Consider the following 25,162-nt stretch of genomic DNA (forward strand, 5'->3'; position numbering starts at 1 on the left):
ACCTCGCGTTCGTTTCCAGCTCAGCCGGCAGTTTCTTTTCTGAAACTCCACAACCCTCTCCTGTCCCTCTTATTCCCCACCACCGACGTTTTGCCATCGTACGACCCAGGAACGTATCTACTCTCTAATGAGCTTCGTTCCTATGCCGTTTAAATGTGTACAACTTCTTGAATATTCACTATTTATACATCGGATCGATATTATTTAATATCTATTAATAATTCTACTACCTTTGTTATTTATTCTTTTTATCAAGAGAGAAATAGATAGTATTTTTTTTTTTTTTTTTTAACTTTCTGCTCTTCGATTACATTCTTTTATAAAAAACGATTACATTTTAAAATAATATTGTATCGTCTTTCGGGGTCTTTGACATAAAAAATTCTTTCGTTCTTGTGAATGTTCTTCAATATAGATATTCATCATTTTCAATAGAAAAAAAGATCAAATCTCGCGATTTATCTCGTATCTCGATACAATAACTCCAGAATTATTCCATGATAATTCGTGCATCTTTGGCGAGCGTGTATGCCGAATATAGACGCGACTCGTCACGAATACATGGAAGATACAAAATTAGCGAACAGAAAGGTAGAGGAGCAGAGGTTTTCTTCGGATCGTTCCTGAAAGTATATTGGCGTATAGGTTAGCCAATAGCAGATATCATAGACTGGCAACTGTGCAAACGAAATTACTTACGTTTCATTGGATTTCACGCTTGGAAAAGGAAATTATCGCGGCGATCACGTAGCACGCGGACGCGCGAGACGAGTACTTTTCAATCAATCGTATTAGCACGAAATGTACGTACGAAAGAAAGCAGAAATCAGAGATACAATTGATGTAACCGCGCTTACAGAACGACCGTTTTGCACACTTTTGCTCTTCGACGTAATCGTACGAGAATCAATCAGATCTCCCACAGGCAATCATTGAAAATCAATGTATTTGATTGCACAGAACATTTACCACCAATATCTGGGCACTTCTATATATATAGTCATTACGAGTTTGTGAACTGTATCTGATATCTAATACTATTTTCTGACGGAAGGAAGAATAAGAAGGAGAGGGAGAGGCGGATAGGAAGAGAGAAAAACGATCAAATCGCGACGATAAAACGAGTTCCTTCATCATGGATCAAAGACTTCTGAATGTTTGCACCCTTCCATGACCTATGTTCGAGTCGATACGTCCTTGTAACTTCAATTTAGAACATTGAATTTCACGAGCATACCATTATTGTCCATTTTTCCGATTAGTTTTTTTCCATGGGGATGATTAACATTAATAGATATTATATTCAGTTTGATAGTTACGTGTCATTTATGCGTGGACACGTATACGAAGAAAAAGGGGATAAAAATAATCTAGATAATAATATGAGATCATCTCGAACTATAATTTCTTTTCTTTTTTTTTTCTTTTCTTTTCTTAATTCGATAGAGAAAAAAAGAAAAGAGGAGTGAAAGTACGTGCAATCGCATACTTATGGTAGAAACTAAGCGCGGGAAAAAGCGCGTGGATTAGAAAGAAGTTGGATGAAAGAGTCACATCAAAGTATGCTCTCGCACGATCTGAAATAAGAGGACTGTAGACTGTACTATTCACTTGGCGAAAATATTTCCTTTCCTCCTATGAATTGATGATCTTTTTCGTTCTATCGTTGAAAAGAAGCGTGTTTGCTTCACAGTCCTCGAACAAAAAGTCAAAGAATCTGACTAAAAAATTCCTTTCAATTTCTTTTATTCTTCTATTCAAGAAGAGATTTTCACCGATTTTGATGCGCGGATCGCGATTTGATAGCATTTGTTTCCATTGCTATTCCAGCGCTTCTCGATCTATAGGAAAATCCATGGATTAGAAGATATAACTCGTGTATAATTTGTAATTAAATTTCATGCGCATTATGTTCCTTGTTTAGAATAGTTCGTTCGTAAAATTGCGTGCATTGCCTGGGAAAACGAGCGGCATATATCTCGAATATAGCATAATAAGGCAATATCGAAATTATTCTGTTCGACGACAGGCATTGTTCATATACGTGCCACTTAACGTCCGTATCGTGGCTTTCTTTGCGCATCGATCCGCTCGTAAATTTAAACTCGTGCGTCATTCGTGATCAACGCTTTCGAAATTCATCAACGTTAGGACCTTCTATCTTTTTTTTTTCTTTTTTTTCTTTTTCTTTGAGTAGTTCAAGCTGTGCGAATTTCGGATGTTTTTTTTTACTCGTTGTTTTCGTTGGCGATCATCCCCAAGTATACGATCGTACGATCGTTAGAATAAATGATAGAAGTGAAGTATTATCGTCGGACTAAGAGGAATCTTATCGAAGACGGTACGCGCGTTGAGGTTAAAGAAGAGTGACGCCTAAGTGCGATTCAACGATGCGTTTCACTTCTCTCGGCCGACAAAGCGGGAGAAAACGATGAGGCATCGAGTTGTTTCGAAGGACAATCGAACGGGGTCAAAAGTCCTCCTGTTGCTACGTGAAACGAACGAAGCCATGGAAACGAGCTCGTCGCGCAAGCGCTTCGCCCTTCTGCTGCTTTCCCCCCTTTTTTCCTCGATTTCCGGCTTCCCCAGTTCCTGTCTCCTTTCCCCTCCACTCAAACAGATACGCGAGTTTTTTCACTTTTTTTTTTTTAACCTCATCGAATTACGAAACGACGCGTATCAAATCTTTGGAAGAAGTGTAAAAAATATTTTCATTTTCCTCGTTTTCAAAAGTCTCTCGGAAACGTTGCCGATTTGAATTTAGATGCGTTCAAACCCTCGCCGCGACTCGTTATTCGCCCAAGGTACTTCGACCTTCCCTCCTCTGATTTGTATTCGATTCGTCTCTGGAGAACGCCCTACACATTCTTATCGTCGAGGGGACATTTAACTTCCGTATTTCTCGCTACCTAAGCCTCGTTGCATCGCTTCGCTATGCGACGAAGGTACGATGCTCTTTCGATAACGAGCTCTTTCGATCGCCAATAATATTTTCGACGGTCGAAAACGTTCGAGAGGGCCAAGGGAAAGCGTCTCTTCTGCGTTCGTCACCCGATGCCGGGCCTGACGATCGTTTCGTAGTAGCCACTGACCTTAATTGAATGATTTCGATCCGAACGACTTCGAACCCTCCCTCGCCCGTTCCATTTACACGAACGATCCGAATGCACTTTGACTCTAAAACGGAAGCCTCTCGCAGCCGCTACGGTTATACTACGAGTATCATCCGGTTAAGCTTAAACAGTCAATTTCCACGCATTTACGTAGGGGAACTCGGGCATGGTAGACGGTCGTCATCATCGATTTTCAGCAACGTTCCGTTCGTAAATGATCCGTATCGAGATAAATAATTTCCGTATCGAAATGATCAGTTTGCACAACACGCGACGATATATATATATACACGCGTGGAATCGATGCATCACACAGAGATTCCTATATCTATCCTGAACTTTGTGACGCGTTGTGTCCAAGTGTCGGGAAACTCGAAAGTGAATTCCATGGGGGGGAAAAGCAGCGGTTGTCGAAGTTACACGTAAGCCAGCGACGCATAACAAGTCCTTCCGTATGTATAGAGGCGTGCTTTGACTCGTTCTCGAGTGCGCGGATACGTACTGCTTACTTACGTACGTGCACCGACGCTCGTACACGAGCTTCTCGTATCAGGTCGGTCGATTAAACTAAAATTAACTCGTCCACCTCGAGCAGGCGAGTTCCCTCTTTCGGTGCACCTTCGAGCACCATACCGCTCGGTTAATGTCTCGATATTTAGTCACTCGCTGTCCTCATGTTTTTTTCTTCCTTTGTTTCTCCTCTCCTTTCTTCCTCTCCTTTCCTCCACCTTGAATTTTAGCCACGCATTTTCTTAATACACCCACTCTTTTCAACAAGACGGAGAGAGGAGAGCCTTATTCTTTCAACGGAGAGCGTAGCTTGTCTAAATAATGCTTCGTGTTTTTCTACTCCACCAAGATTTTTCGACCGTGCAACGCCTATTACCGTCTTTTTTCATTCTACCTCTTGAGCGTTGCGCGAGAGAAAGGAGCGGTCGTTGCACGAACCGGGATTTGATCTTTTTTTTTTTTTTTTTTTAGGATTCTCTCGCTAGAAGTTTCTTTAGTTAGCTTTTACGATTTCAGATAACTTTCATTCGAAATAAAACTGCCCATTCTTTTCTTTTCCTGTTTAATTCTTCAAATTTATCGCCTCTCGTCGCTCTCGCATATTTAAAATCGATTTCTTTCCTCTTTTTCATTTAATCCGTGATCGAGTATTGGTATGCATGCAACGTACGAACAACTTTATGTTTTTCGTTGTTTATGTTTTATATATATATATATATATATATATATATATATGCGCATGGTACGAGAAAATCCCGTGTTCGTACGCGAATTTAAAATTGATGGTTCGAAGAAACGTGTTGGCTCGTCGCTTTTAATAAACGTTCCCGATGGATAAGTATCGCGTACAAGTTTCGATAACGCGAGATCACAAGCACGCCCACCTTTCTTCTTTCGCCGCGGTTCAACCCCCTTTTCGCCCCGCTGATACGATGAAATTCATTCATCATCCTTTTGTTCCGTTTTTTGATACGCTTCCAACGGTCTTGGCGCATACCCGATTTACAATGTATACATATTTATGAGCGGAATATTTATATAGAAGAGTCGGGAAGAGTCGGACCAAGTTATTCAACCAATGTTCCAGTGACTCGCGGAAGTCGAGGATAAAACTAGAACTCCCTGTCTCTCGCGTTCCTCTCAAGTTTTTACCGGAATTCTCTCGAAACACTCGCAAACCGCGCGAACCTTTACGCTTATTTCCTCCCTTAACCGCGCAACCTCCCTAAAATTCAAATTGTAAAATAAACGATTCGCTTTTAATCTGATTTTAACTGGATAAATAGAAGACGGATCGACGCTTCGTAAAGTACAAGACGCACTGTTAGCGGTAATGAATTGCACCGGTTTCGATACAACGACGCGTGTTCCCGTTCCGTACGGACCGAAGTGTGTCTCTATTTTCTCGCGTACCATGTAAATTACGCGGCAGACAGACGTGCGAGACAGGAGGGAAGACGGGAAATAAGGCGAGAGAAAACGATCACGTTCGCTTATTTTCCATGTTTGCACCGATGGTCGCGTGACTATTCCGATTAGGCTACCGGCTGTATTTCGGAGACTGATACATGCATGTACAGCCGCGTACACGGTTGGCACACACATAGAAAGCGGGATGCACGCAATGGAGCTGCATTGATTCGCAGATATAGAGGCCCCCAGGCTCAGGGCGGAGGTCATGGGTAATGGAGTGCACCGTCACGTTGCTATGGGAAATTCAGGATTCCCGGGGTAAACGATGGAGCCGACGCGAGGAGAATAGGATATGTTTCGCGACAGAGTTAATCGAGGTTTACGGTGGCACAGGTCGCCAATGGTGCGCTCTCGTTGAATTAAAAGGACAGCATTTATATGGACCGGATTGCTCGTCAGTTTCGTCTTGGGAGACATTACTCGCCGCGACGACGAGTCTTCTCGCTCCGAGATGTCCCAAGGACGTTTCCATTTAGAATTTCGAGCAAAATCCTGCTTGAATTAATTCCATCTCGGAAATAGAATTCGCGATTCGCCATTGGGATTTCTCGTAAAGATACGTAACGGGGAACACGTGCACGCGACTCGAGCACGTAGTGTGTTTTCCTGATGACAATTTTCCGCTCGGCAATTATATTCGTTATTATCATCGAAATACCAGCAATTTTGTCGATTACGTACCGCTGCCCTATAATTCGTCTCGTTACAATACAAGAATCAATCGCCTACGATTCTTACGTGTATTCCATCATTCGCGATTCTTCGAATCGAAACGAAACGAGGAAAGAAATAAAAGTTGAATCTGACTAATGTTCGAATACGAATAAGCAATGTTAATCCATCTCGATTCAATGCGAAATGTGTAATTGTGAGCAAAAAGACACGGTACCAGGCATGAATTTTTACGAATCGATTTACATGGTTAAGTAATCACCGTCATCGATGGTTTCGACGTGCCATTGGCTTTGATCGGTGGCTTCTTCCCCGATGTATGCAGCTCGATGTTGGAATTAATTTACGCGTTAACTCTTTCGACGGCTACGCGCACGACATGTGAGACGTACAAAAGTATCCAAGCAGTCAAAGAGCGTAAAAAAAAAAAAAAGAATCAGAAATTCTCGTATTATATATACGGGTGCAACCGAGCGTGCAACCTTCGTTACGTATTTAAACATTGACGAAAGCAAAGGGGAACACGTTACAAAATTGTAGAAATCGACGTGATCGACCGATTTTATAACCGTATAAAGTGTTTTTCCCTAGTCTAGTGTCAATCCACTGATCGAATTGTGGGTACGTATCGGGTCATCTGCGTGTCACTGTTGTTAGGAAAAACTCGAGTATACTCGTCGTCAACGAGAGATTCGATATCGACGATACTCTATTATTTACCTTTAATAAATATACTCTTTATCGCGGCGATAAACATTCCACGAGCGGTACCGAACAACCGATACCGCCCCCAACGAGCCGGTCAAGTACAATGGCATGTATTGTTATCGCGACGTACATTTAAATACTCGAGACTAATCGAATTGGAGCGTCGCGAAAAAGAGTTCTTCATTTTGTTTATATCGTTAGATATCGCGGTCGCGCATGGTCACCGAGATAAGATTTTTATACAGAAAATGGAAGATGGCGACAAGGTTCCCTTTGTAATCGGCTGTTAACATGTGCATATGCACGCGCTAACGCGTGACGACGATCCATCGCACGCAAGCCTGAGATCCTTTCGACCTATCGTCGTATTCGATCGATCGATCGGCGAACATTAAGAATACCGCTTTTGTTCAAGTTTCGGATCACGATCTGGGAGGTTCTTCGGAGGCGTGCCCGTTAGCCGGGCCGTTTAAACCGTAGACGTAAAATTCTGTTCTCGGTGTGTGTTTCCTCCCATCTGGCTAAGCAAGTTTTTGTCGTGGCTTTTATTTGACCAGCCACCAGTCTCGAGCCTTGCATAGTTGAAAGTTATCAAGCAAGGTTCGTGCAATAGAGATATTTAATAACGCGTGTAGAACGCGCGTGAAAAGCGCGCCGCGCCTCTTTCGACCTGATTTAAAACATACCACCAGCGCGCGCCAAAAGGAAACGCGATTCTTGCCGCAACACCGTTGGATATCTAAGAATTTCTTCGCTCTCACGATGCACACCTTCGAATCGAGAATACTTCTCAAAGAGTTCTTTCGCCTTTCGATCGCGTTTAATAGTTTTGCTTAGGAAAATCTACCGAATCGAAACGTCGCATCCTTATTTATTATTCCTTGTTTATTTCGAGTACATGCACTTCCTCCTTCTTTCGAATATCCATTAACACCGTCATTCTATTTCAAGTCGTATCGTTGTGATGCATCCTTATCTAAAGAGACCTTGACAAAAGAAAAAAACGTTTCAGACATTTCAGGCACAGTCGTTAAGAATATCGGAAAACTACCGAAATAACCACAGACATTGTCGATTGAAATTTAATCCCTCTTCCTCGTGTGTCTGTACGAGAAGGGTCTATCGGTTGGCTTTCCGATGGGAAATCGATCGGTCCTTTTGTGTTTATAACATAGGGTGAAGGGTTGGTACGTGGTTAGTACTGTGACCTTGAACAGGATACTCGAACCAGGACGCCTGCGCGGCCGGATTCGATCATCTCACGTCCAGAGATCCTTGTATCGCGTCATCTCTCTCTCTCCCTCTCCCTCTCCCCCTTCCTTCCTCCGTCTCTCTCTCTCTCTCTTTCTCTCTCCCTCGCCCCGCGTGTCTCCTCTTTTACCTTGGAAAGTCGCTTTTCACTTTCACATCCCTTTCTTCCCTTTCAAGTGCTATACGCGCTCGGCCCTTTCATATGATTCGAGTAGCGGGAGGCCCTTGGTGCGCGCGAGAGCACGTGCGTACGCACTTGAGCGTATCGCATGCAGCGCTTTCACGATAAGAGCGAGAGTAAAGGCTGATCGTAAAGAATGAAATCTGATTCTGTCCCCGTCAGCATTGACATTTACGACACGGAAAAGGGGGACGGGAATTTTCGATTTTTACTCTTTCTCTCTAACTATCGCGGATAGAGAGAGATTTAGAATCACGTATCCCTCTTTTTCCAACGAATCGACAATTTTCGACCATTGAATTTCCAAGAGGAGTCGAGGATGGGTTTACCCCGAAACCCGATTCGTTTTATTATCCATTTATTTTTACGCGTTTGAACCGAATGGAATTTTTACCTATTCCGGATCTTTGAGTCATCAAACAGAGGATTTACGTTTGACGCGAACGGTCATCGAACGTTTTTTTTTTCCCTTCGAACGAGGCATGTAACTTGCGACAATACGATATTGGTCCAGCTCGATTTAGTCACGGACAATAGCGAACGATGCTTTTTTCTTTTTTGCCAAGCATGACTTTTATATCAGCTCTTATATATTTAATCGCGATCTTTATTCCGTCGCGTGCTTAGAAACTGCAGATGCGTTCGCGCGGTAGACTTTATCGCAGCTGGTCCCAGATAAGAATAAGTTCGAGTTGATAGACCGATTGTAATTCGATGGTAATTTTTAATTAATCGTTCGAATGTTTTGAACGTGTATTCGATATCGAATCGGAAAAACTAATCGATGATTATTTAAAACGATAAAAAAAAAGGAGAAGAAGGAAAGTATGAAAATGAAGAAAGATAATATTTCGATATATATTCTGATCTGGTTTTTGTTTGATAAAAATCATCAACCTTTGCCATCAATCAGATGACAATGAAATTCCGATAATCGTGACTCTATTCACGTTTTTTGATTGGTCATTTGTCGATCATTTAATAAAAGTAATCTTCATTCGCTCGAGGAAATGTCTGTTCCTATTTGATGTGAAGTCGAAAAACGAGACCCCCCTGAGCGTGAGAAGCATGTAAGCCGAGCGTAAAAAATGGTCGGGGAATTTCCACGAAGCCGCTTCGATCGGCCGGTAAGCCCGGGGTTCCGATAGACGCTACGTACGGAGATGGCTCGCATAAAGGCCACGGAAAGAGCCGAAACGAGGCGGAACAGACCGAAGTGTAACGCCGACGGTCGAGCACGAGCAACCCTCGGCAGGCTGCGACTGCTATGGCTATTGACCGAACTTGGCGGACCGGCCGGTCAGCTGTGCGCCGAGCCGCCGGAGATATTTTCTCTGGTAGGAAATCGTCCGTGTAGATGTATGATTCGCGGCCGGTGGCAACGGCAAAGAAAAGTCTATTAGAGAACGGAATCTAGTGTGTTAGACGGGATCTGTGGAAAAGTTGAAACGCTTCGACAAGGATCGGCGAAGGTGGAAAGACAGAAGAAAGACTAGAGACAATATCGGACAGCTAGACATAGAGAGACCATATCAAGTATCGTAATACGTGACCGGCGATCGCACGGAAAATTAATGGTGCTACTTAAAGCGATGTGTACTTGTTTAATAAATCGAAAACATCGATCTTAGCGACTTGGGATCCAGTGAAAGCCAAAAAGTTGGAAATCTTCTCCGTATGCTTGTGGATAATTTAATAAACTTACTCAATGAAATAAGAGGACATTGGTGAAACGGAAAAAAAGAAAAGAGACGAGATAGAGAAGAGGAAAAGGGAAAGAAATTGAAGACTTGGCCCACGGTTAGTCGGCACGTAGACCGGCTGTGTATGGCGAGCAGACGAAGTGAAGGAGAGAAATATAAGAGAGAGTAAAGGAACGAAACGTGTGAGAGAAAGAAACAATAGTGGCAAAGGTAGAAAAAGAGAGGAAAGAGTGAAGGAACGAACAGCGGTTGAGAAAGAGAGAGAGAGAGAAAGAGAGAAAGAGAGAGAGAAAGAGAAAGAGAGAGGAGTATCGCGAAGGAAAGAGGCAGATGTATAGATAGGTGTCGTGCACATACATGCAGAAAGTGACGTGTGTGCCGTCGTCGTGTGTGCAGGTGTGCGCGTGGTGCAGGCTGCCGGTGCAAAAAGTGCAGTGCCCAGTGGACTTTTCCATCTCGTGCGTGCGCTGTTTCTACGAGTAGGCACGTATATGCCGGTGTTCCGGTGTACACTGATCGGAGAACGAATAATACGGTAAGAAAGTTTGATATCATCGTTTTCTACGCCGGTTATGCTCGATTAACAAAAGATTTAAATTCGTTTAAAGATTAAGTGCACCGAAGTTTTTTAGGATGAAATCGAGTTAGGAATGTGTCAATACACAAGAGGAATTGTAAAAAATTGGAAAGCAAGAATTTTGTAATATAATTTTGAAAAACCTTTCGAAATATATCGTTTGAATAGAACGATAGAATCAACGAGGAAATTATATATGTATAACGAGAGAGAGAAAAGAAACGAGGTAATAAGATCGTCCGTGACAAACTGCTTTACCGACAGATTCGTTGACTCGCTGTTGGTAAGATACCTCTATAATGATCTATCGACGAGGAAGAACGTGAGGCAGACCGAGGAGACGCAGCAGTCGCAGATTACTGGTGGTCGTGATAAGGGCAAGCGCGGATGTATTCCGTTTTGTGGATGTGATCGATGATCTTTGCGCGGATCGTTTGAATTAATAAATCCACTTTATTATCTAAAGAACAAAAAATATGGAAAGTTTGTTGATCAGTTTTATCGTGATGATCGATTGTGAAATTTTTAAAAAAGAGTCGTCTGATTTTCGAGCAACGTTGTGTGACTTGATGTGAACCTGTGAAATTAGACGAACACGTTTCTTTTACAAATGATTCTTCCGTTTGCCTGTTGCCGCAATTTGAAAGCTATTTTATCTAATCCGTCTTGAATTAACGCATACTATTAAGGCGATAGACAGGAGCCGGTTGTTTCATCGCGATTAAACGACGGTGGTGTGAAGGTTATGAAGATCCGGATCACTAACGTGCTTTCTTCACGCTCTCTATCTCTATCTCTCTGTCTACAAGGAAGATTGTTTTTTAATTTTCAACGAGAGAATAGAGGTTACGAGAGAAGCCACACGAAACGAGCAACAGAAGAGGATAAACGTTAATAGACACGTTTGATTGAGTAGGCACGGTAATCGGAGATCGAGGTGCGCGCATGTCGCTCGATCCACGACCGATTCGATCTGAAGCGTATAGCAAACTTGTTCGACCGCATTGGTAAAATAATTCGATCTAATTGACGAAGGGAACCGCTTTAAGGTCACCTGGAATTGCTCTCTCGAATAACCCACGAGGTACTCTCTTCTCGTCTATACAGGCTCGCGGGACTACGTTGAAAATCGTTCGGTGTCGTTGCTTGACGAAACCGGTTTCGTTCGGCTCGGCGAATCTCGGCGTTTATACAAAGGTCGTGTGTGCGCGCACGAGAGAGAGTGGTAGGAGTGAGATTTATGAAAAACGAATTTACGCGAGGTCACACCCACGGTAGTGACTCTTTCTTTCTCTCTCTCTCTTTCTCCCTCTCTCCCTCTTTCTCTCTCTCTCTCTCTTTGTTCTGTTTTTTTTATTTTCTCCTCTTTATCCGTCTTCCACGTTGTCCGTCTATTTCCATTTCAAGTATATTAATAATAAAGGACAAAATTGAGAACCGAATCACATCGTTGGATCACGTCACTTGAGAAGAGGTTACCCATTGGAAATTCGACGGATCTTTTTTTTTTTTCTTTCTTTCTTTACTCTCTTTATCTCTCTTCATGCTAATAACGAGTGGAATCTTTCCTTCTTAAAGATATCGACGTGTTTGGCGATAAGCTAACTATCGAATATGAAACGACACGTTTCTTCGTGGCTGATCAGCAATTAATAATGCGACAATTAAACGAACGAAGCCGGTTTCAAGCAGTGTTCAGTGAATCTTTTCGAATAAAATAAAAGAAATTGAAAATCATGTATTGTTGTTGATCGTGAGAAAAAAAAAATACAGAGATCGACGAATCACGATCCATTCTACGTTTGTCTCGAACTAATTCTCAATCTTGGAGTTATTTGGCATCTTTTCGAAAAAAAAAAAAAAGAAAAGAAAAAAAAAGAAAAGATTTAAAGCGTAACTTAATCGCTAGATCGTTGGTGGCGACATGCGAGTAACCTTGCAACGCGAATCAATTGAAGCGATTACGTTTTTAACACGCGAGAGTCGAACGGTGGTGAATCGGTGTATCCTGGAGGACGACAGGGATCGGAAAGAAAGTAAGTAGAATAAGAAGAATTGGTCGCGACTTGGTTGTATCGTGAGCTGTTGTTGCGTGTTCCGTAAAAACGGAACCGAGAGCACTTGGGGCTGACGAGGCTAAGGCGATGATGACGGGCGATCCGCGTCGATCGAGGGAGGCTCAGGACTCGCCGGAAAATAACAACTTGAACTTAAAAGCCTCCGTGGAAGTATTTAATAAAACCTAGTCGTGGCTGGAGTTTTGATGACCGTGATTGGCCTCAGCGATGAAGGGGGCGTCGAGTGCATCCGGTGCAGCAGCTGCGACCGCTGCTTCGCAGGTGCAGCCTGTGGTCGGCTTACACGGCAGGATACACGATCTCTTTAGCCCGATAACGGCGGCGAGCTGTGCGGACAAGGAGGAATACGAGAAGCTCGCCGAAACGAAAACCAGGACAGACAAGATCGAAGTATTGCCCAAGGGATACTCGAACGATGACACTAAGGCTAAGTCCACGGCCATGTCGCGGCTCCTAGCCGTTGATTCTGACAATTACATGCTCCGCAAAGGCGCCACTTCGGCCAATGGCGCCGTCGCCTCGACGTCCACCGTCCCCGCGATAGTGCCGGCAGCCTCTATATCGAACGCCTCCTCGATCGCACAAAATTTGCAACTGCATCCCAGACAGATACCACCACCGCGTAATTTTCACACGAAACTCGGTTTCAACAGCAATGGAACTTACAGTGATCTCGAAACCAGCATTGCGATCACGGCAAAAACTTGTACCAGCTCGATTAAAACTATGCCTGTCAACGATCCTCCTCCACCATCGGAACCACTCAATTCTAAAGGAAGTGCCGCGTTGCTCTTGCCTAAACGACATACCTCCGTTAATCAGCAACAAATCCACCCCGTTAACAATGCCGCTTCCTCGTCGTCCTCCTTTTGCTCCGTCACTTCTCTAACTTCGACCAAGTTTCTAAATCTTCCTATAAGCCGGAAGCAACAATTTTCGAAACTATCTTTGATCGCGGATCAATTCCGATCGAATCCAACGTCGAAAAGCGCTTCGAAGGAATTGCTCGAAAATGCAGAGGAATTTTCGCATCTATGGCCGAGCGGGTTATTTCCTTGCGCGAGAACAGTATCATTTCATCAGTATCTGTGCTCGTGCAATGATTTCTCACAACAGAACAGTGAATCGTCGATGAATGGTAATGCTTACGATGTAATGGCAGAGGAGAGCGTCTATTCGAATTCAATCGGTCATGAGGGCTTTGGTGGTGATAGCGGACAGCGTGCCCTTGACAAGGGCACTGGAGCCGGCCGCGAGCCGGCTACTATGCGTAATCTATGTTGCTGCATGTGCGGTTCTCTATGTCCTCCAGAGTGCCATGCGTGCTTCCACGTGGTCTGCTCGGAGTACAGCGGGCAGCACCTCTGCCAATGGAGTAGCAAGGGTCACGCGCTACCGGGCCAGGTTCTCGACAAGGACAAGGTCAGTAAAATCATCCGTTTTTTTTATTCTTAATTATTCTTCTCTATTATTATTATTCTTACACCGTTCTTTTTCTTTCTTTCGCTTTTACATGTTTTTTTTTCTTGTCAACACGCGATAGACATCAACACTGATAAACTGATTGAAGAATCGCAACGGCTCTTATCTTGGAATACACATTGAATCATTCTTTTTTCTTTTCTTTTCTTTTCTTTTTTTCCAATACGTCAGTTTAATCCATCTGCCGTTTAAAAGAGAAAGTTTAAGAAATTAAAGGCATCGTTTGTTCTTGTATCCAGAATAGATAGGTAGGAGATTCGAGAAAATTTAATTTAAAATTATTCGAGAATAAATCTCTTTCTATTCGATATCTAATTTTGATTTTCTCGTTGCATATTTTTATTAAGTGAATTTCGATTTAAGTCTTTTCGTCAATAAACGATTTTGTTTACAGTCAAAGTTCAGGTTTACAATCACGACAACGATTTTGCCTAGTTCTCGACACGAGCAAGGTCATGTTGGCGATTTAATCGATTTATATTCTAAAATTAAAATTGTAGCGTTGTAAATCAATGAAATTGATAAAATTAATTTTGCGCGCAAAATATACATACGTATATATATCGTATTTCAAGCAAATATAAGAATGCTTTTGTTCTCATGGTGCACAGTAGCTGAAACCGACGATTTACAAGGAAAATTATTTACCATGCTCCTGTTACTCGCCTTCAGAGGTGAACCAACTGGTTCCACGTCCAATTTATCTCCGTATCTCTGTTTAATTTGCATAAATCGCAGACATATTCTCACCACGAGCATTGGAAGTCTGCTTCGAACGCATGTTTTCCCCTTTACCCACCTCTATTCGGAACATGACTTTGTACACAAACACTAGCCAGGTTTCGTTATCAGAGCGAAACCTATTCGAGATCTGATGGCGTAACGACCTAAATCGTAACATTGCTACTGTCTCTGTATTAAATTTCAAAAAAAAAAAAAAAAAAAAAAGGATAATCAAATCTTTGGTAAAACTGTATTCTCCATCTTTTTTATCGGTGATCCTTCTCATCTCCGCTAGATCTTTATTAGACTTTTGTCCATAATTATTCACAAAGGTTCGAAATATCGGAATAAGATCAGATTTAATCTAATCTACGTATTATTTATAGAATAATACATACTTTCCGGCAATTTATGTTTACGAGTTCACGTGAACACGAGGAATGGCAACGTGCACGAATTTACATACACACGAGCGGCGAGCATTCCTATGAACGACACGATGTCACGGCGTAGTAATTTTGCGAGCTAGCGCCAAACCCGTTGAATGATACATTCGCATCTCTGGTTTCAAACCAACACATCGCGTATCGTGTATTTCTAATTCAATTTTCGAATTTACGCAATTGGACGCTTATCGGTTTCGCTATCATTTCTCATTTTCTATCTCGATTATCGGAAAGATGCGACAAGATGAAAATAGTTGGGAGTAAGACTCCGTGTATACGTATCTCCGTGGAACGTTAAAATGAATCGCGTGTATATTCGCAGGAGACAATATTCCGACTCTCGTTTCGAGTGGGTGATACCGCGGCCTTATCTCGCTCGTGTCGTCACGATCGTAGGCTTAAGGTTACGAGAGAAGGTTACGTTTTCTTTTTCCCTTGGTTTTTACGCTTTCGTTTTATCGGAGCATTCCCGATACTAGCCGCGTATGTACGTGCGCTCGGTCTTCTTTCTCGTCTTCTCGTCCTCTTTCTGTCGCGCTAGTGCTATCTAATCCGAGCTTCTGGTCGCGTGGTGGACGCGTTTGCAGCCACGCTCGCATCCGCCGACAGCATCCTCGCGAACGACGAGCCAGAACAATAAACGATACGTTTTAATAGTGTGGTTTTTAATTGATATTTATCAAGTAATCAAACAAGTTTTATTATTTTTTACGCGGCGAGAAAGAAAGAAATGTAAAACAATATATTTTCATTCATTAAGATAACTTTACTCAATAGGAAAATATAATGTAAATGATATAAAAAGTGTTTAATTTACGAATTTTGTTGGAATTCATTCTAAATTGAAAATAATGTGCAAAAATGAATAATTTCAGATGAAATTAGATGTTAAATTTTTCTATCGTAGAAGGAATAATAGAAATTTCTTCTCGATATTACCGTAATATATTCGAAATTCGTAAATTTAATCATAGGGTAAAAGTTTTGAATTCTTATGTCTGATCATAGGATGTATAAATCTACTTACTTACGTCAATGTTACTTCGCACGATGAGACATATATATATAGATTGCAGAATAAAAAATATTCGTTTTAAGGTTAACGATTATCTTCACACGGATTGAAATACATTGACAATCTTTTTTCCACATTCTTATAGCCGACATTAACATTTGTGACTGGTGAAACACAACAGCGATGGTTGGAATTTTTATGCAAGACATTATTCATTCTATTTATATAAAAATTCTTCGTCGAAAAATTTTTTTTAAATGGCAAAGCGCGTCATTGAGATTTATCAGCGCGGAATTCGCGGCCAATGATTACCGGAAACCTTACGTAATTCTATTCGTGAGAAAGCCGATTAATTATATCTGCGAACATTCGTCGTGGACCATATATGCGCGTGAATCTCTCGCGACTTAATGTCCGATTACTATTAAGTTTTTGCTATTTAAAAGATTGACCTGTGTCACGTCTCTTTTAACAGCCCGTGAGCGAGTGGACATCTTTAAACGTTGTCGAATGGATGGCTGCTCTAAATCTCTACCGCTATGCGGACGTCTTCAAATCTAAGGATATCAAGGGGAGCGATCTTCCTTTCTTGGACCGGGATAAGCTGATGGTGAGTCAATTTTTTTTCCCCCCCCCTCGTTCTTCTTTAATTGCAATTTTTACTTATTTTTCGTTAAATTTTCGAACGTTTGTTAGTAGCTCGGCCGTAAATATTACAGGACGTTGAAAGCCGATAAAGTTTCTCGATGGAAAACGAAGGTAAAGGGAGTAGTCGGCCGCGAATATTTGCCTCGTTTTTTCTTGTTTCGAGGCAGGGAACCGTGTCGGGAGCGGAATCAGCCACGGTGGGAGATCGAAAATTCTTTGGCTAGTACTCAAAGGCGATGACCTCGACTCAAGAGTATCTGGACGACGTTTTCCTTGGCCCGTTGACCCTGTAATTGCCATGTAGCTGTCTGCTCTATAGCACAGTCGATTCTTTATCGTGCCTTCCCCTCCTCTTCTTTATTTCTTCTTCTTCTTTTTTTTTTCTTTCTTATATCGTTTATCGATTATCGAAAGTACTTGACGAGTGCTTTCTCATTATCTCATGAATCACTTCATGAAGTAGACGAAACGTTTCATTTCAATTTTATTCTCAATGCACGGTATCCTTCCTTTCGACGAGTAAAAGTAAAATGAGACGAACGTGGATCGTACCTTTTTATTTTTCCAATTTTTTTCTCTTGCACCATGACGAAATTTCGCAATCTCTTCCCGTGCTCGTCCGAAAGTCCGTTCTCTTAGGACACCTCTCTCGGTGTCCTGGCAAGGATCTTTCGCAAATTTAGTCACGGCGCGTTTCGTGTCCGAGCGAAAAGAATAAAAATACTCATCCGGCCAAGGCTTCTACGGGTGTAAATCGCATATTACCATGCTAATCGACTCGTAAATCGTCTGGAAGTGTCCTTTCGGCGCGAGAAATCGTCCGATTCCCATTCGCCTCGTCCTTCGTTTCGATATTCGAACCTCGGCCGAAGGAAAACGCATTTCGACGGAACCTCGGCTACTTTGGAACAACTTTAAATCAATTCGTTCTCTCAGCTGCGTTGCATCGATGTATATTCCGTGTTTTTGGTTCATTACTAAATCCTTTCCTTTCTAGAAACGAACAATTTTATATTCTCGTGTCGAAAACGGACACAATTCGATTATTGAAAATACATTAAGGCCGTACCTATCTTCGTAACAGAAACGACACTCGGGGTCTTCCTTTCCAGACGACGAAGCGTAACAATTTAACGACTACCTCGCGCACTGCGTCTCGTATCTTCCGCCGGCAACGCTGAATAAACTCGGAGGATTGATGCGTCGCGTATAATTAACACTCAACGCCGAGTGTCAGCTTGATAAATTACGCATTACTTCGTGCCCCTTATCTCGTGCGTCGTGATTCCAACAAAAAACTCCTACTTTCTCTCTTTTTCTCTCTCTCTCTCTCTCTCGTCTCACGATATGCCCGCTTTTTTGCCCCAGCGTCGGAGACATTCGTAAATTATTTCTCGTCTCCGTCTGTCGTCGATTCATCCTTCGTGCGCATATCCCGGGAGATAACCTGGCACGGTGGCTGGACGCAAAACAAAATAATTACGCGTCAGATTTGACGGTCGCACGAACCCGTGGACCTCGTAATAATCACAGCGTTTCGTGTATAACACGCGTGCACATCGATCCTTCTTCCCCGCTACTGGCACGCGTACGGTGCTAAGAATATCGTTTGGCCCAGTGCGACTCGTGGCGCCGGGGAAACACGTTCCTCTCGTCGCCACATTTTAAAATAGCCCGCGCGAGCGTATACTATATAATTTGGAGGAAAAATGCGTGCCAGTCACCCGTTGCCGGAAATGGCGCCTCGTTCAGCCACGCACGATGTTGCTCCATCTCTCTCGCCGCGAGACGAATAGCGTTTCCCTTTGCCGCGCGATCAACACTTCGTTAAAATTTTTATCGTCGTCATTACGTTGGAACGTGTCGTTCGTCGCGGTTATTACGTAAGTCGCACGAGGATAAACGTATCGGAGATCGAGTAAAGCCATCTCCTCATTCGGGTTCGTTTCGAGTTGCATCATTTCGATTCGAGTTGAGGAAAGTTGTTAACAGTCCGAAAATTGGACGATGTTTTTTTTTCCTTACCGGTGTACAAAAGATCCTTTATCGGGAGTTGCGTATATACAGTTGTATATCGTCGTGGCACACGTGTGTCTGACACCTGTTGACTCGTTCGTCATCTTTGCCTGGAAAACGAGATTTTATAGTTAAGAGAGGCAAACACGTATAAATTTCAGTTTCCTTGTTCTGTTCATTCATTTCATTCTTTATACTTACCGTTTATTCGTATTCTTATTACGTGCCACTCTTCCCTTCCTCGTTTCTTCTTACTTGGAAAACTAAATTAGATCGTCCCTACGTTTCAAATCACGAGCCATCGAAATAACGAAAAGATGTCTTGGAACAGCATAAACAATTTTACGAGGCGTTGATTTTAACGATGCAACGTTTGTAGGTGATGATTTCAGATTTAGACGTTTAGACTCGGCGCTAAAATGTCTTGGTTTTCTTGTTCGTAGAATATGGGCATCAAGGATGACTTCCACCAGAAGACCATCTTGGCTTGCATCGAGGAGCTCTGTCAGACACCGGTGGTCGGTGCCACATTGTCGGCCTCCACGACCACGTTGAACGCGTCCTCCGTCAATGTGGCCAACGATGCGATCGTTGGTGGCAGCGGGTCCGTGGCCACCGGCAATTCGCCTCACACCCTTATGCCTCAGAGTTTCAGCGTGCTGGAGAAGTGCGATAAGTGCCATAAATACCTCAGGGGTCTCCTGCATCAAGGCTTTCTCTGTCTAGGTAAGGAATCGATGGATGGCCTGATATCAAGATAACGTTTCCTTAAAAGAATCTTCTTTCTTTCTTTCTTTCTTTCTTTCTTTTCTTTTTCTTTCGGCCGAATGTTATAAAGCAGCGTCGTTATATTCGAGGTTGAGAAAGGCGATTATTTTAACGATATTATTAGATTTGTTCGATCCTTATCGTTCGATCGTCGATTAAAGTTTTGGGACACGATTTAATCGTGTTTTGATTCGTTTGCTCCACTTTTTATATAATCATGTCTCGTTTCTTTTTCTCTGTTTGGATAGATTGCGGTCTGGTAGCTCATAGGACGTGTACAGCGACGGGTTTACCCTCTAACTGCTTGCCGGTCGACTCGGAAAATCGTGCTCATAGATTTACTCCAGGTAAGTGGCACAAAGAAGTTGTCGCGGTATAAAACGCCGCACACCTCGCGGTGGCGTTTCGGTTTCGTAATGCGACATTGATACGGCTTGGTCGTAACACGCCCATTACTTCTTCGTTACGTTAATGGACCCAACACGGAAACAATTTAAAAATTCAGATGTCTTTTAGTTGACTATCCCGGATTGCATCAGAAACATGTTCGCTGACGTTGGAACTGCTTTGCAATCGCGCGCCAGAGTCGATTATGAAGTTTGAAGCAAGGACATTTGACGTGGCGCATTACTAGTGTTGATCTAATATCTGAATAACTAAATATTCATGCGTCTTTCGAACGTTGGTGGCCGGAGCTGGAGGAAGATAGAAAATGTTGTTTCATTCGGTCACGTTCGCAGCTTCATTTTCCTCTCCTCTTTCGCATATTTTGGCTAGGGAACGAGAGAAGGATCGTGATCGCCGCCGCTTTCGAAGAACCAACTCGACGCCTACGATGCGACCGATGGACGCATGTGCGTAACTCGTGCGAACTGTTGCCGCCAACTGTAGACGGTGTTCCGAGAAATTGCACGGTTACTCCCGGAATCGTCATCGAGAGAGGACGCCGTATAATAGATAAAACCGTGCGAGCGGCACGAATCTCGCCACTCTCCACGCTCGTATCCGTCCTCCTCGAGGTGCACACACTCGCTGGATCTCGTGCATGCGCGCTAGCCTTCCGACGACGACGGGAGGTAGTGGTGGTTTCATTAAGTTGTTGGTCGCGTCGCGCGTTGTCAACGCGATGAGGCGCGCAACTGCTACGCTCACGGAGAGTGGCGGAACGATATGCGTAGTCGCGTTATTTATGAAATTCGCTCACGCAACGTGCGATCTGTAAAGGCGGTCGTTTCGTTAGAAACTGGTCGTGTTTTTTTTCAAAATTTGCACGCGGGAAGGAGCGAGAAGTCGCGGATCGTCCCATCGTGGCCGAACGAAATCGCGATCATTCGGACCAAGACGATAAAAACATTTCCACGTACTCCTCGTAAAATTGGAACGTCCTCGTTTCGAATTGTACGGCGCCAATCGCGCGATACTTCTCGCCGTTCGCCGATATCGCAGCTTTCCTTCGGGGACCCCGTGACCAGTCAACGTGATCGTCGCGAACAACCGTGACGAATATCGAATTTCCGTATTGACCTCTATCCAACCAACCCACCTTCCATTCGTACTTATACACACTGTACACGCGGTGAATAACGCTGGGATCCCGCCTTTTAATCTTTTTCCGTCTCTGTTCTCTCTCGTCTCGAAGATAGAGAGGACACACGTCGCTCTAGACGAGCAACAAAATATCGTAGTCGTAAAAATAAATTTCTTTCTCCTTTCTGCGTGAAATTCTCTCGTAGAATACATCTTGCTCCTCCTTCTTTATTCTTTATCCTCTTCCTCTTCTTCTGTCTCGTCCTTCTTTTCCTTCCGACCCTCTCTCCCTTTGCCGCTCCGTCTCTCCTTCTCTATTTCTCCATCTCTTTATAATGCATGCGTGCACGCCTTTGATTGTACAAGTGGCGTGTACGCGGTATTGACGATAAGTCGGCTCGAGTCGCGCGGCTAGTTCGAAAATACGATCTCTACGCCGTGCTTCGAGTCGCATTCTCGAGAGAGCAGATAAGGAAAAACGGGATAGTCATCGAATGGAATAGAGTTTAAAGCGGCATGGAGAGAGAGATAGAGGGAGAGGGACTGATTCGAGCCCGCCGAAATGGTGTTCGAAGGACGCGTAGAATCTGGTACCTGGCTTTTTCAACCGCGCGAAAGATCAACATCGTGGAATTCTTCATCGAGGCAAGAAACGACGTTACGTAATTCCAAAAGTGCGGGCGCGATTGTTTTTCACCCGGATTGGAGGAGAAAGAAATCACCGGCTCCCCGGAGGAACACCGCGTTCCCTCCCGACTTCTTTACGATTTTACGCGTCTCTCGCGTTCGTACGCCGAGCGTCTGGAATGCGTCTGTGAGATGTCAAGAATTTTTTTTCTTCCCAACATGTCCATAAAAACCGACGAATCTCTCGCAGATGCCGGCTTCTCCCGCTCGGTGTTTCCAATTCCGCTGTACGCGTTCCTCTCGGGAATGTTAATCCGACGCGACCAATTAATTTCGCCTGACGATTATTTGCCCGGTCGCGAGTGGGTCAACGGCTCGGCCGTTGCACATCTTTTACGTGCACCTGCTCTTTTCCTCCCGCCGGCTCTCTTCCCTTTGACACACGCGCGTTCGACTCCGATTCGTGTACCGCTTTCCAGCGGGTTCTCTCCCTCGCCGACGGTCGCGAGTCCCTCTCGATATTCTTTCTTTCCCGTATCCGTTCACGATCCCGATCTCTCGCCAGTCATCGTCCACGGTGATCGCCGTTTCATCGTTTCTTTTCCACGGCCTGTCGACGCGGCGGCGATGCTCGTGCTCGATTCTCGTATCATTTACAACCGAGGAGGTCACGCGACCGCTCGCAAACACCAGAAACACCGCATACGTACCGAACAAATGAAAGTTTTATTATCGGCCGCGCGTTGAAAAAATTCCTACGCGCACGCGGAGGCTCGGTTCGAAAGAAGCGACTAACATAAGTCCTTAGGCTTAGAGGCCGTGGTAATAAATAGAACAGTGAAAGGTAGAACTTCGTGGTTCTTTTTTTTCCTCTTTCTCTTTTTTCCTTTTCTCGTTTCGATCGACGTCACGATTTCATGGTGCTAAAACTTATCGCACGTAGAATATTTTAAATACCTTAAAAAATACGTTGACATGCCCGCCCCTACGGCTAAGGATGTACTCGAGACGGTGAAAAGTAACCTTTTTTTCTCTCTCTTATTTTCTCCTTACTCCGAAATTGTATCGAAATTCTCTTCGAGTATACTCTGGGCCCGTCGTATGTAAGCGTATAATTTCTCAATTGCAGTATTCGGTCTTGGCCTGTGCTCGCAATTCGACATCTCCTCGCGTCCAGCTCCGTTGTTGGTGGAACGATGCACCAGTGCCTTGGAGGAGAAGGCATCCGAGGACAGCACGTTGGATCTGTACAAAGTCTATCACAGTAGTCCTCCTAACGAGCAGACCTTGGAATTGCGGCAAAAATTGAACGAAGGTAAATTTATATTTATTTCTTGTGCCGATTAACTTGTTGGTGCATCCAACACCGACCAATACCACGATGATTCGTTTTTCGGAATAGTCACGTTCTCGATTCTTGACTTTTTCAGATGTGTGTAACGCTGATTTAAGTTCGTATAGTGCACAATGCGTAGCGGGCGTTTTGAAAAAGTTTCTTCGAGAATTGCCAGATCCTGTGATCCCTGTACAGTTTTACGATAGATTTATAGAAGCATCGAGTGAGTATTACGCATAAACGAATATTAAAGCGACAACATTTTGTAAAATGATGGAGACACTTGCAAACCATGTATCTTGCTATATTATATTTTTGATGTACAGATATGAAGAACGACGAACAGTGTGCAGCACGTTTGGGACAACTCGTCTCGGAACTTCCGGAACATCACCGTAGTACCTTGTTTCATTTGATGGCTCATTTTTGTCGGATCTGTCAATTACAACACGGAAGGGGTTACATAGAACCCCCTACCATCCTTATACAAGTGCTGTGTCATATTTTCGTCAGACCATCTTGGGAAAGGATCGTGTAAGCACTCTTGGCTCCAAGTAAATCCATTCCCCCACAATTTTCCTACAATTTTTCTTCGATCATCCATCATTCGTTTTTTTGTTGCAGACAAATTGTTCACAATATAGAAGCTCATATACGAATAGTGGAGGTGTTGCTGTTACACGGTGATTGGAACGAGAGACTACCACAATTTGCAAGTCCACCGCAATTACCGCCTCGAAAAGTTTCAAGGCCGCAGTTTCCAGTTCTAGATCCATTCTCCGTTCTCGACGAGGATAATTCTATGGATCGGACAGTGTCAGTTTCAGAGAGCAAGGAGTCGCAACAGCAACCCCACAGGTAACCGACCATTCATCCTTGTCCTGTACAAATAGCGTACTATCAAAGTGATTGCTATATTTCGCTGTATCTTCGTTCAGACCACGCACCCTTCAAGAGGCTGAATGGTATTGGGGAGACATCACCAGAGACGAGGTGAACGAGAAGATGATCGACTCGCCGGATGGTACTTTTTTGGTACGTGATGCGTCCTCTAAGGGTGGGGAGTACACACTGACATTGCGCAAAGGTGGGACCAACAAGCTTATCAAGATTTGTCAACGGAACGGAAAATACGGTTTCTCGGAGCCGTATAACTTTCATTCGGTTATCGAGCTGGTGGATCATTATAGGAATTGTTCTCTGGCGCAGTATAATTCGACCCTAGATATTAAGCTATTGTATCCAGTATCTCGGTTTCAACAGGTAAAAAGTTTTGCCAAAAAAGTTTAAACGTTTAACTTGAACATCGTTCGCTGTCTATATTTATTTTTGCTTATGAATTTTGTTTTAAATTAATAGGACGATGAAATTGCGAGTACAACAGATATGGCGAACGTTGCCCAAAAATACATCGAGCTTGACAAAGAGATAACGGACGCGTTAAAAGAATATAAAGAACTTTCGGAATTATACAATAGAACGTCTTTCGAAGTACAGTTGAAACGACAAGCGTTGGAAGCTTTTTCGGAAGCTATCAAAATGTTCGAAGATCAGATGAAATTGCAAGAGAAATATCAGAAAGAAGCTCAACCGCACGAGATATCAACGTGAGTTTCTATTAATGAATGAATGGCTTTTGCATAGTTTCGTTTGGCGTCGTGTTTCGAATCGTGTTTGTATAAAAATTCTCTATTTACATGATACAGATTAACCGACAATGCAGAATTGCTGAAACGAAGACTGAAATCTTTAGAAGATAGTAGAGAACAATTGGACGGTAGCTTGAAGGAACAAATCGCTTACAACAGAACTTTAGAAAGAGAGATGCACAAATTGAAACCTGAACTCTTGCAACTTGTACGACAAAGAGATAAGCATTTAATGTGCGTATATACTATATCGATCGATTTTTTATACTATTTTTGTTGGAAATAACGATTTCGAAATTATTCAATTAATTTCTCTTTCCGTTACAGATGGTTGAAAAAAAATGGTATGAAGCAAAATAAAATAAGTCAACTCGTGCTGAATCATTCGTTATCGAATCCTTTGTTGGGTCATCTGGCGTACGGGGAACTTCAAGAGATAGATCTTGAGGTTCATTCCGATGAAAAGACATGGCTTTATCTGGAATGTTCTCGTTCTGATGCTGATCGTATTCTTGCCGATAGACCGGATGGTACTTTTCTTATTCGAACATCAAGAACTGGACAATACGCACTTTCCATCATGTACGCATGTTACTTGTCACTCATTCTTTCTTTCTCCCTGCCTCCTCTTCCTCCCATTTATGATTATATATACGTAT

At 43.2% G+C, this 25,162-nt stretch overlaps 1 protein-coding gene and 1 long non-coding RNA gene across 4 annotated transcripts in view; one reads left to right on the forward strand and one right to left on the reverse strand.

Annotated features, from left to right (window-relative positions):
• The window catches only part of LOC408577 (phosphatidylinositol 3-kinase regulatory subunit alpha), a 31,434-nt gene that overhangs the window by 2,625 nt on the left and 3,647 nt on the right, over positions 1 to 25,162 (forward strand). The window contains exons 1-13 of one of the 3 annotated variants that reach the window (XM_392119.7): positions 9,173 to 10,146; positions 10,244 to 13,688; positions 16,408 to 16,542; positions 19,040 to 19,322; positions 19,613 to 19,711; positions 22,648 to 22,833; positions 22,949 to 23,077; positions 23,181 to 23,388; positions 23,479 to 23,712; positions 23,793 to 24,117; positions 24,214 to 24,461; positions 24,561 to 24,737; positions 24,831 to 25,085. In XM_392119.7, coding sequence (XP_392119.3) covers positions 12,474 to 13,688; positions 16,408 to 16,542; positions 19,040 to 19,322; positions 19,613 to 19,711; positions 22,648 to 22,833; positions 22,949 to 23,077; positions 23,181 to 23,388; positions 23,479 to 23,712; positions 23,793 to 24,117; positions 24,214 to 24,461; positions 24,561 to 24,737; positions 24,831 to 25,085 — 3,494 coding nt within the window. In that variant the 5' untranslated portion in view covers positions 9,173 to 10,146; positions 10,244 to 12,473. Of the gene's footprint in view, positions 1 to 9,172; positions 13,689 to 16,407; positions 16,543 to 19,039; positions 19,323 to 19,612; positions 19,712 to 22,647; positions 22,834 to 22,948; positions 23,078 to 23,180; positions 23,389 to 23,478; positions 23,713 to 23,792; positions 24,118 to 24,213; positions 24,462 to 24,560; positions 24,738 to 24,830; positions 25,086 to 25,162 lie in introns of those variants that run through there. The other 2 variants (XM_026442592.1, XM_016917733.2) reach the window with 2 other exon arrangements.
• Positions 16,562 to 18,976, reverse strand: LOC102655849. The gene is made up of 2 exons (XR_412150.3): positions 18,798 to 18,976; positions 16,562 to 18,706 (listed from the first exon to the last, which is right to left on the reverse strand). It is a non-coding gene; the product is annotated as an uncharacterized LOC102655849 (long non-coding RNA).

Source organism: Apis mellifera, linkage group LG1 (genome assembly GCF_003254395.2).
Source record: "Apis mellifera strain DH4 linkage group LG1, Amel_HAv3.1, whole genome shotgun sequence".
In the NCBI taxonomy this organism is placed as follows: domain Eukaryota; kingdom Metazoa; phylum Arthropoda; class Insecta; order Hymenoptera; family Apidae; genus Apis; species Apis mellifera.